The 12,042-nt window shown below is 50.6% G+C and overlaps 1 protein-coding gene across 1 annotated transcript in view; it reads right to left on the bottom strand.

Annotated features, from left to right (window-relative positions):
• Positions 1-891: 891 nt before the first annotated feature.
• Positions 892-12,042, bottom strand: part of LOC309497438 (uncharacterized protein) — a 12,548-nt gene continuing 1,397 nt past the window's right edge. Inside the window, exons 4-6 of the mRNA XM_082167726.1 lie at positions 11,642-11,845; positions 1,149-1,211; positions 892-1,059 (exon numbers count right to left, since the gene is read on the bottom strand). Of these exons, the coding sequence (XP_082023852.1) occupies positions 927-1,059; positions 1,149-1,211; positions 11,642-11,845 (400 nt within the window). The 3' untranslated portion in view covers positions 892-926. The remainder of the gene's footprint in view (positions 1,060-1,148; positions 1,212-11,641; positions 11,846-12,042) is intronic.

The raw sequence follows: 12,042 nt of genomic DNA, 5'->3' as shown, positions 1-12,042 counted from the left end.
CTAAAAAAAGATGGGAAATAATTAGCATTGCTGATGTTCATTTTGATTTGATTTAACTGTAGTATAAAAGGTAAGCAGAAAAATATATAAAATATTATAGAGAGTCTTACTTTTCAGAAATGTACATTGAAAAAATACAGTTGTCTCTTCACAGGCGTTGAGTAGTCTTTTCACAGGCATCGAGTCGTCAAACTATTTTTTATCTCGGACGCAAGAGATAAAAACAGAAAAGCAGATGGGAAATAATTAGCATAGCTGATGTTCATTTTGATATGATTTAACTGTAGTATAAAAGGTAAGCATAAATACATGTTAAATATTATAGAGAGTCTTACTTTTCAGAAATGTACATTAAAAAAATACAGTTGTCTCTCCACAGGCATCGAGTCGTCAAACTATTTTTATCTCGGGACGCAAGAGATAAAAACAGAAAAGCAGATGGGAAATAATTAGCATAGCTGATGTTCATTTTGATATGATTTAACAGTAGTATAAAAGGTAAGCATAAATATATGTAAAATATTATAGAGAGTCTTACTTTTTTTAATGTACATTCAAAAAATTGTCTTCTTCACGGTCTTCTTCTTAGGCGTCGAGTCGTCGAACTATTTTTAAAAACAGAAAAGTTATTTAACAAGTTATTTAAAAAAGTCATTCAATAACTTTTTAACAAACTATTTAAAAACAGAGAACCAACTCGGCTCCCTTACAGCCATGCACACCACTTTGCCTACCTTAAGAGAGTAGTCAGTGAATTCAATGTTCACACGGCTTACATGAACTAAACAATGTTATGAACAACTGGTGCTCCATTTACTGAACTATCAATTGATAGATAGTTCAACCAAAGCTACCAGCGTCATAAACCATTGATAGTCTCAAACTCTCAGTATTGTGACTCATACATCCAGGTGAGGGGCTGTGCATCATGGAGTACATGGAGCATTAAGCCTATGGAGCAGGACGTAGCATCCATATGGATCACGTGCCCTTTTTGGAGGAGGCCCGTAAGACGCATCCACCCTCTGGTCTTGGCTGGTGGACGCACCAGACCCAGGTCTACAAGATCAATGAATAAAGAAAGTGCCAATGAATGACTGTTTTGAAAAATAATAATCATTGCATTCATCAAATTTCATATTGCTTACCGTGTTTTTCCAGCAATCCTCTCAATCCTCTGGTCTTGACTGGTGGACGCACCAGACCCAGGTCTACAAGATCAATGAATAAAGAAAGTGCCAATGAATAACTGTTTTGAAAAATAATAATCATCGCATTCATCAAATTTCATATAGATTACCGTGTTTTTCCAGCAATCCTCTCAATCCTCTGGTCTTGACTGGTGGACGTGTCACAGGTCGGGATGGGCCGAACCAGACTACACCCACCCCTAGACCAAGAACACTTTGAGGAGCGTGCCAGAGACGAGACCAGAGACGGAGGATAAAAGTAACAATTTTATTGAGAGTAAAATAATTTATAATCCTAATCTAAAAGTCTTCTTCTCTCCCTCGTCCAGGGAGGATCCCAAGCGGGGCAAGCAGACACACCCTTCCCCACGGGCGGCGATTCCCAGTGAGGAGTGCTGGACAGGTAAGTATTGGACAGGTGAGTTCCTCACAGGTGGGTAGATGATCCAAGTTTCCTTTCCTCTTGCACGTGAGGGGAACAGTTCACAGCAGTCAATAATGTGTAGGTAAGTATCTTACGGTAAGTAGGTTGTCGACGTTCCTTCTCCCAGGCTGGTATCAGGTGCACGGTGGGGGGTAAATGGACAGGTGAGTTCTCCGATGAGCGGATGGTCAAAGCTTCCTCTCCTCTTTCACGTAGGGGACAGTTCACAACAGTCGATGATGGACAGGTAAGTATCTTACGGTAGATAGATTGACCGAGCTCCTTCTTCCACGCTGGTATTAGGTTCACAGCAGTCAATAATGTGTAGGTAAGTATCTTACGGTAAGTAGGTCGACCAGGCTCCTTCTACACCAAGGGCAATTACAACGGTAAGAAGTGGACAGGTAGACTGCAGCAGGTCCTCCGTAAACACCATACGAGACTTCCCCTAAGGCAGGAGGGGGCAAGCTCAGGAGCGGTGCACAACTCTCACAGGTGTCTTGGACGGGTGAGTACTTCGCACCCTACAGATGAACTTCAGGGCTGTAGCGGACTCACGGTCACAGGTAGAATGGCTCACGTGTGTCGCAAGAAAGACAGGGACTTCACACCGTACCGATGGCTTCAAGGCTGTAGCGAACTCACGGTCACAGACCCGGCTGGGCTTTAGTCACAGACTGAACTGGGCTTTCTCTAGGACGGACAGAATCATAACTTCACACAGCAATATAATGTTCTCACAGGTGTCGTGAGGAGGACAGGAACTCCACACCGTACAGGTGGGCTTCAAAGCGGTAGTGAACTCACAGTCACAGACTGAACTGGGCTTTCTCTGGAACAGACAGAATCATAACTTCACACAGCAATATAATGTTCTCACAGGTGTCGTGGGGAAGACAGGAACTTCACTCCATACAGGTGGGCTTCGGGGCTACAGCACACTTACAGTCACAGACTGGGCTGGGCTTTCTCTAGGGCAGACAGAGTCAATACTTCATACAGCAATATAATGTTCTCACAGGTGTCGCGGAGAAACCAGGAACTTCACTCCATACAGGTGGGCTTCGGGGCTGCAGCACACTTACAGTCACAGACTGGGCTGGGCTTTCTCTAGGGCAGACAGAGTCAATACTTCACACAGCAATATAATGTTCTCACAGGTGTCGTGGGGAAGACAGGAACTTCACTCCATACAGGTGGGCTTCGGGGCTGCAGCACACTTACAGTCACAGACTGGGCTGGGCTTTCTCTAGGGCAGACAGAGTCAATACTTCATACAGCAATATGATGTTCTCACATGTGTCGTGGGGAAGACAGAAACTTCACTCCATACAGGTGGGCTTCGGGGCTGCAGCACACTTACAGTCACAGACTGGGCTGGGCTTTCTCTAGGGCAGACAGAGTCAATACTTCATACAGCAATATAATGTTCTCACATGTGTCGTGGGGAAGACAGAAACGTCACTCCAGCTGTCCTTCCCAAGCCTTCCCGCAAATTGGACGTACTCGATCTCTCCAAGCTCTGAAGATGTACAATATACCAGCCTGCCTCTTGGGCGAGCACACGGCAGTTAAAAACAGACCCTCACACACTCACAGGAATTTCCACTCCAATATACCACACGGGGGAAGAGACGGAACGTCAATTCAAACACTGCAAATCCACTCATCGAGTATACTTAAGGCCAGCACTCACCCTGGGTCTCGGTTCACAACGCAAGGGACCGGCAGTGAGAGGAAGGAGAATTTAAACACTTCATAGGCATAATCTGGATTCGTTTCACCATCCGAACGGGAAGAGGAGATAAGAATGGCAGAGAATCAGTTTAATTCACTCAGTGATATCCATACAGTACACTCCAAGCACTTCAACCCACATCTATCTCAGTATCAAACGTGTGGTAGGAGATTCAATAATCAGTTACTTATCTTCACTCTTTCATCCAGACGATGCACTTCCCTCTTTAAATCCTCTCTCCCTCCGTCTTCACTTCCTCATACACACGACGTTCCTTTTTCCTCACAACGAGCCCTCAACGACACACTTCAGAGAACACTTCCCAACAGGAGCCAGCCACATCCAAACGAGAACAAAAGCACCACAAGCGGGAGAGGAACCACCCATGCTTTCTCTTCCTCTGACTTTTTATATTCTCATGAGCTAGCGTGGCCCCATTCAAACGCTCAGCGCAAATTACCCACACCTGCTATCAATCCGCCACTCGGTTACCATAGCGACAGGCACTCACCCTGGCTTTGGAATGGTGTTTCACTTCCCAGACCTCAACAAGGGCATTTCTCTGGCGGGGATAGTCCCGGGCTTATTTGTCACCCCGTGACATACCCCCCCGCCAACCCGTTCTAGTCCCGAGAACGGTCTCCTGACACCCAGTCCCCATACCTGGCTGGTGGCTGACCCCGATTCCCTCGTTGAGACCGTCGGGGAGGGGAGTCAGGTACTTCCGGCCGTGGTCCCAGGCCTAAACCTCTTGGGATTACTGCCCACCCTACCAGCGGGGATGTCCATGACGTGTCGGCCGGCGGATCTCTTACCACTGGCTTTGGGAAATACGGGCAAGGGCGAATCAGATTGCGATGTAGCACCCGTTCGGGGCCTACCCCTCCTTCTGGCCGCAGTGCGTATACCGGTTGGTCTGGACGGGGTTGTCGCTGAACGACGTACGGCTGAGCCTCCCATCGATCGCTCAACTTCCCTTTCCCCTGCCGGCGATTATCTCGCACCAACACCCTCTCACCGGGCAATAACGGGGCCTCTCGAGCCGTACGATCATACAACCTCTTATTCTTCACTGCCGTTTGGTTTATCCGGCCAGCGACTTGCTCGTATGCCGACTGCAGGCGTTGATGGTGATTTATCACCCAAGCAGATAGATTTCCTCCCTCTTCTTCCCCGGTGGTCCCCATAAGCATATCCATTGGGAGTCTCACATGCCTGCCAAACATTAGGTAAGTAGGGGCATAACCAGTGGTACTATGTATGCTATTATTATACGCCTGTAGCATCGCTGGAAGCCTGTCAGCCCAGTGGCCCTGCTGTTCCTCTTCCAAGGTACCCAGTAAGCCCAATAAGGTCTGATTGAACCTCTCACACCCCCCGTTCCCTTGAGGATGATAAGGGGTCGTGTGGGTCTTCTTGCATCCGTACAGGAGGCACAGTTCGCGGATCACCTTGGACTCGAAATTGGCCCCTTGATCAGAATGGAGGATTTCCGGACAACCAAACGGCTGAATTACATATCTCCAGAGGGCATTAGCGGTAGTAAGAGCAGTTTGGTCCACAGTGGGGACGGCCCAGGCGTATTTAGTAAACAGGTCAGTGATGACAAGAATGTTCTGGACCTGATCCACCGGTCGCCCCAGAGTGAGAAAATCCATGGCCACTATATGCAGAGGCGCCTTGGCCTGGATCGGGACCAACGGTGCCCGGGCCTCCTTCCTAGATTTAAACAAGATACAGCGTGGACACCTCTGGAGGTAAGCCCTGGTAGTGCCCTCCATTCCGGGCCAGTAAAAATGTCGTCTCAACAAGGCCAACGTCCTCTCTTGCCCCTGATGTCCCATCCGGCCATGATAGGCCTCCAACAGAGCTTGCCAACGCCCTTCAGGGACCACGATCTGACGGACCTCCTCTTCTCGACCGGGCTCCTGCAGTGCCCTACAAAGTACCCCTTCTTTTAGGCACAGCCTCGCCCTCTGTCCCAGCAAGCCTCGCACAACTCGAGTCTCAGCTCGACGTTCCGCCCCCTCGGGCCAAACCTCCTGTTCTACCCACGTCCGTACCTTCAGCACATCCCCATCTTCACCCTGCCACGACCTCCAACGTGATGGATCCCACCCCCAACATGGAGGAGGGTCTTCGGACTCCTGTCCCGGGGCTTCGATGACCCCCACCATCAATCCCTCATCGGACCCCGCTCCGGGAGCCCGTAGATGGCCTGCCAATCCTTCCCCCGGTAGCCTAGATAATACATCAGCATTGGTGTGTTCCTTTCCTGGTCGATACTGGATCTGGTAGTCGAAATTGGCCAGTTGTGCCACCCAGCGTTGCTCTACTGCCCCCAGCTTGGCCGTTTGTAAGTGTACCAGCGGATTATTGTCTGTGACAACCTGTACCTTGGCCCCCCAAAGATAGTCTTTGAACTTTTCGCTTAGTGCCCATTTCATGGCTAACAGCTCGAGTTTGAAGGAACTATAATTTGAGTCGTTCTTTTCGGCGGGGTGTAAGCTTCGACTAGCATAAGCAATGACTCTCTCCGCTCCTTGCTGTTTCTGTGCCAGTACTGCACCCAAACCAAGCTGGCTGGCATCGGTGTATAGAATAAATGGTTGCGTGAAGTCGGCATAGGCTAGGATCGGGGCCTGCAACAGCTCTTGTTTAAGCCTCTGAAAGGCAGCTTCACAAGCTGGGTCCCATTGGATCGTCGGAGACCCTCGACCCCGGGTTCGCCCGGTGCCTCCAAGCAGTTGGTTAATCGGTTTAGCAATCTTGGAGAAGTCTTGTATGAATCGCCGGTAGTAACCCACAAAGCCCAGGAATGACCGCACTTGACGCACCGTCTGGGGTGATGCCCACTCTTGCACTGCCACCACCTTCTCTGGGTCAACCGAGATCCCCGCCGCACTGACCACATGTCCCAAGAACTTAACCTCCTTACGGAAGAGCTGACACTTGTCGGGCTGTAGCTTCAACCCGTAACGCTCAAGGGAACGGAAGACTTGCCCCAGATGTTCCAAGTGAGACTTAAAATCAGGAGAATACACGATAACATCATCCAAGTAGACGAGAGTGGTGTCCATCAACTGACTGCCCAAACAACGCTGCATCAGCCGTTGGAATGTGGCTGGAGCGTTGCAAAGCCCGAATGGCATCCGTTCCCATTCATAGAGGCCAAAGGGGGTAGTGAATGCCGTCTTCTCTCGGTCATGCTCGTCCATTTGCACCTGCCAGTAGCCGCTGGCTAGATCGAGGGTAGAATACCAGGCAGCTTGAGTGAGGCTCGTGAGGGAATCTTCGACTCGTGGTAGTGGGAAAGCATCTCTTTTAGTTACCTGATTTAACTTCCGGTAGTCCACACAGAACCTCCAGGAGCCCGTTTTCTTGCGGACCAATACTATAGGTGCGGCCCAAGGGCTGCTGCTCTCACGAATAATCCCTCTAGCAAGCATTCCCCGCAACAAGGTACGAACCTCCGGGTACAAGGTCGGGGGTACAGGTCGATAACGTTCTCGGCTCGGCGCCGCGTCTCCAGTCGGAATTTGGTGTTTCACCGCATCTGTGCGGCCATAGTCCTCCTCGTGGGTGGCGAACAAGTGCTGCCAATCCTTCAAGAACTCGTGGAGTTGACCCGTTTGTTCTTCCCTCAACCCTTCGCCCCGTAAAGACTCTCCCTGCAAATGGGCCGGCAATCCTCTCCCGCTCTCCTCCACTCCTGAACTAACTCGAGCTAGGGCCACTTCAACCACCGTTGGACTCACCCGCTCAAAACTCACTTCCCCCTGCTCGTGAACCTGCTGTGGCTTCACGGATGTCACTCGGGCCAAACACTGGTGGCGGTATAGAAGCACCGGGAAGGGGTTTGCGTTCCGAACTCGGACGGGGACCCTATCCCCTCGGACGATGGTTAGTCCTCGAGCTACTTCCACCTTAGGACCCTCGTCATGGGGTTCCACCAGGACCCATTCATGTGGACGGTAACGTCGAGGGGGAAGCCTGACTCGGACCACAGCCTCGCTTTGAGCTGGAATGGACAGGGCATAGCGACAAACTATTCTTCCCACACTCTCTCGATCATGCTGCTGTTCAGCCAGACATATCCGGCGGCAATCGGCCCTGACACGGTCCCACTCTTGGCCGGCAGATGTTGCGGCCGCTCGTGCCGGTGCACTTCGAAACAGGTCCTCCCAACAGTCCGAGATGACATTCATTCCAATCAGTGCACGATGGGACCCCAGACACGGGTCTCGGACGACCACTACCCCCTTCTGAGGTACTAGAATTCCATGGATCTGTAAATCAGTCACCAAGTATCCCACATACGGGATGTCCAGCCCGTTTGCTCCACGGAGCGTCAGCCAGGGGGCCTCTGCAGGGAGTTGGCTTCCGGAACCAAACAGCTCCTGGGCCAAACTTTCTGAAAACAGGGTCACTTGGGAACCCGTATCCAAGAGACACCGGATTTTCTGGCCATTTACCTGGACCATAACCACCGGACAACGGCCTACCAGGCAGCTCTGAGAAGATAGCGAAGGAGGGGGGTCTGACAAGGGGGTCCCGACCACTTGACCCACAGTGGCCGGAGACTCTAAAAACCCCCTTGTGATGCACGTCGGGCGGAACACTGGCGAACGTAGTGCCCCGGTTCTCCACAACCATTACAGATGGGACGCCCATGTGCATCCCACTGAAATCGAGAGCCCACCGACCGGGGAGGACGATGTTCAAACGGGCGACCCCCATCGGAGTAGGCCCGCTCTCGAGAGTGAGGAGGGTACTGGGGCCGTTCTCGACGTAGTTCTTCCCTCACAGCTTTGGATAACTCAGACATTTGCTCACGGACATCTCTCTTTAATTCCTCCCGGAGGGCCTGCTTCCAATCGGGCGCCGCCGGGGCCGGAGGAGGATCAACAACGTTCGTAGCCAGACAGCTGGGGACACCCACATGCTCCGCCTGATCATGCTCAAGGGCCAAAGCTTCCCGTCGGAGCTCTTCGAAAGTCAAATTCGGTTCTCTCCTCAGTTGTACCCGCAAACTCTGGCGAACTGGGCCCTCCCGTAGTCCCAGCACAAATTGGTCTCGCAACAGGACCTCTTCTCCCCCCAAGCCATGATCCTGTCTCCCCGTCAGCCTAGAATACTGCTCCCGCAGTTGTAAGGTGAATGCCCGAACGGATTGTCGAGGGCCTTGCCGAGAATTAAAGAACTTCGCCCTCAGTGCAGCTACCGGGGTGGTATCCCCATATTGCCCTGTGAGGAAGTCGAAAATCGCCTGGATTGTTGCTCGATTAGCCTCTGGTGCTGCTTGAACTTCCCTTCTTGCATCCCCTTCCAGGGAATTCAACACAAACTGGACCCTCTGTATGGCATTCAGACCCTGGAGTCCTGCCAAGTACTCTACCTGGTTTTTCCACTCCGACAGACTCACTTCAGACCCCGGGCCTCCATACCTCGGGGCCCACGGGGCACCCATGAAGATCGGCATGACAGGTGGCCGAGCCCCAGGTTCTTCCCCCTCTGCCATCACCAACTCTGGTCGCTCAACTCAAAGTGTAATCCTGCCGACTACGCCAAATTTCTGTCACAGGTCGGGATGGGCCGAACCAGACTACACCCACCCCTAGACCAAGAACACTTTGAGGAGCGTGCCAGAGACGAGACCAGAGACGGAGGATAAAAGTAACAATTTTATTGAGAGTAAAATAATTTATAATCCTAATCTAAAAGTCTTCTTCTCTCCCTCGTCCAGGGAGGATCCCAAGCGGGGCAAGCAGACACACCCTTCCCCACGGGCGGCGATTCCCAGTGAGGAGTGCTGGACAGGTAAGTATTGGACAGGTGAGTTCCTCACAGGTGGGTAGATGATCCAAGTTTCCTTTCCTCTTGCACGTGAGGGGAACAGTTCACAGCAGTCAATAATGTGTAGGTAAGTATCTTACGGTAAGTAGGTTGTCGACGTTCCTTCTCCCAGGCTGGTATCAGGTGCACGGTGGGGGGTAAATGGACAGGTGAGTTCTCCGATGAGCGGATGGTCAAAGCTTCCTCTCCTCTTTCACGTAGGGGACAGTTCACAACAGTCGATGATGGACAGGTAAGTATCTTACGGTAGATAGATTGACCGAGCTCCTTCTTCCACGCTGGTATTAGGTTCACAGCAGTCAATAATGTGTAGGTAAGTATCTTACGGTAAGTAGGTCGACCAGGCTCCTTCTACACCAAGGGCAATTACAACGGTAAGAAGTGGACAGGTAGACTGCAGCAGGTCCTCCGTAAACACCATACGAGACTTCCCCTAAGGCAGGAGGGGGCAAGCTCAGGAGCGGTGCACAACTCTCACAGGTGTCTTGGACGGGTGAGTACTTCGCACCCTACAGATGAACTTCAGGGCTGTAGCGGACTCACGGTCACAGGTAGAATGGCTCACGTGTGTCGCAAGAAAGACAGGGACTTCACACCGTACCGATGGCTTCAAGGCTGTAGCGAACTCACGGTCACAGACCCGGCTGGGCTTTAGTCACAGACTGAACTGGGCTTTCTCTAGGACGGACAGAATCATAACTTCACACAGCAATATAATGTTCTCACAGGTGTCGTGAGGAGGACAGGAACTCCACACCGTACAGGTGGGCTTCAAAGCGGTAGTGAACTCACAGTCACAGACTGAACTGGGCTTTCTCTGGAACAGACAGAATCATAACTTCACACAGCAATATAATGTTCTCACAGGTGTCGTGGGGAAGACAGGAACTTCACTCCATACAGGTGGGCTTCGGGGCTACAGCACACTTACAGTCACAGACTGGGCTGGGCTTTCTCTAGGGCAGACAGAGTCAATACTTCATACAGCAATATAATGTTCTCACAGGTGTCGCGGAGAAACCAGGAACTTCACTCCATACAGGTGGGCTTCGGGGCTGCAGCACACTTACAGTCACAGACTGGGCTGGGCTTTCTCTAGGGCAGACAGAGTCAATACTTCACACAGCAATATAATGTTCTCACAGGTGTCGTGGGGAAGACAGGAACTTCACTCCATACAGGTGGGCTTCGGGGCTGCAGCACACTTACAGTCACAGACTGGGCTGGGCTTTCTCTAGGGCAGACAGAGTCAATACTTCATACAGCAATATGATGTTCTCACATGTGTCGTGGGGAAGACAGAAACTTCACTCCATACAGGTGGGCTTCGGGGCTGCAGCACACTTACAGTCACAGACTGGGCTGGGCTTTCTCTAGGGCAGACAGAGTCAATACTTCATACAGCAATATAATGTTCTCACATGTGTCGTGGGGAAGACAGAAACGTCACTCCAGCTGTCCTTCCCAAGCCTTCCCGCAAATTGGACGTACTCGATCTCTCCAAGCTCTGAAGATGTACAATATACCAGCCTGCCTCTTGGGCGAGCACACGGCAGTTAAAAACAGACCCTCACACACTCACAGGAATTTCCACTCCAATATACCACACGGGGGAAGAGACGGAACGTCAATTCAAACACTGCAAATCCACTCATCGAGTATACTTAAGGCCAGCACTCACCCTGGGTCTCGGTTCACAACGCAAGGGACCGGCAGTGAGAGGAAGGAGAATTTAAACACTTCATAGGCATAATCTGGATTCGTTTCACCATCCGAACGGGAAGAGGAGATAAGAATGGCAGAGAATCAGTTTAATTCACTCAGTGATATCCATACAGTACACTCCAAGCACTTCAACCCACATCTATCTCAGTATCAAACGTGTGGTAGGAGATTCAATAATCAGTTACTTATCTTCACTCTTTCATCCAGACGATGCACTTCCCTCTTTAAATCCTCTCTCCCTCCGTCTTCACTTCCTCATACACACGACGTTCCTTTTTCCTCACAACGAGCCCTCAACGACACACTTCAGAGAACACTTCCCAACAGGAGCCAGCCACATCCAAACGAGAACAAAAGCACCACAAGCGGGAGAGGAACCACCCATGCTTTCTCTTCCTCTGACTTTTTATATTCTCATGAGCTAGCGTGGCCCCATTCAAACGCTCAGCGCAAATTACCCACACCTGCTATCAATCCGCCACTCGGTTACCATAGCGACAGGCACTCACCCTGGCTTTGGAATGGTGTTTCACTTCCCAGACCTCAACAAGGGCATTTCTCTGGCGGGGATAGTCCCGGGCTTATTTGTCACCCCGTGACAGACGCACCAGACCCAGGTCTACAAGATCAATGAATAAAGAAAGTGCCAATGAATGACTGCTTTGAAAAATAATAATCATCGCATTCATCACATTTCATATTGCTTACCGTGTTTTTCCAGCCATCTGCTGAACCACACGCTGTGCCAGGAAGGCGTCTGTTGGTGTACGCATGCGGTAGTGCTTCTCGGCTGTCTCGGGAGTGTGTCCCAACAGCCGTGCCACCGCATTACGCTCCATCTCCGGAAGGTTCTTTGCTGCCGTCTCAAAGGCCATCCGGGCGTCACCACTGCTAACTCTTGGAATGTTGTATCTAGAACACAGGGCAACATTAGAATGCAAAATAACAAGCGAACCATGTGCACATTTCTGTACTTTAGATTAAGTTTATATATCAGTACTTAGATTAAGTTTATAAATCAGTACTGCAAATTAAATTAAACCAGGTGGTTAAATGATTGTGTATATTTTTTAAAGAAAAATCGTGTCCAATCTATAAATATGCTCTCT

This window comes from Leuciscus leuciscus, assembly GCF_965113295.1.
Source record: "Leuciscus leuciscus genome assembly, chromosome: 4".
In the NCBI taxonomy this organism is placed as follows: domain Eukaryota; kingdom Metazoa; phylum Chordata; class Actinopteri; order Cypriniformes; family Leuciscidae; genus Leuciscus; species Leuciscus leuciscus.
The sequence above is the reverse complement of the archived record's forward strand: the minus strand, read 5'-3'. Positions and strand labels throughout refer to the sequence as shown.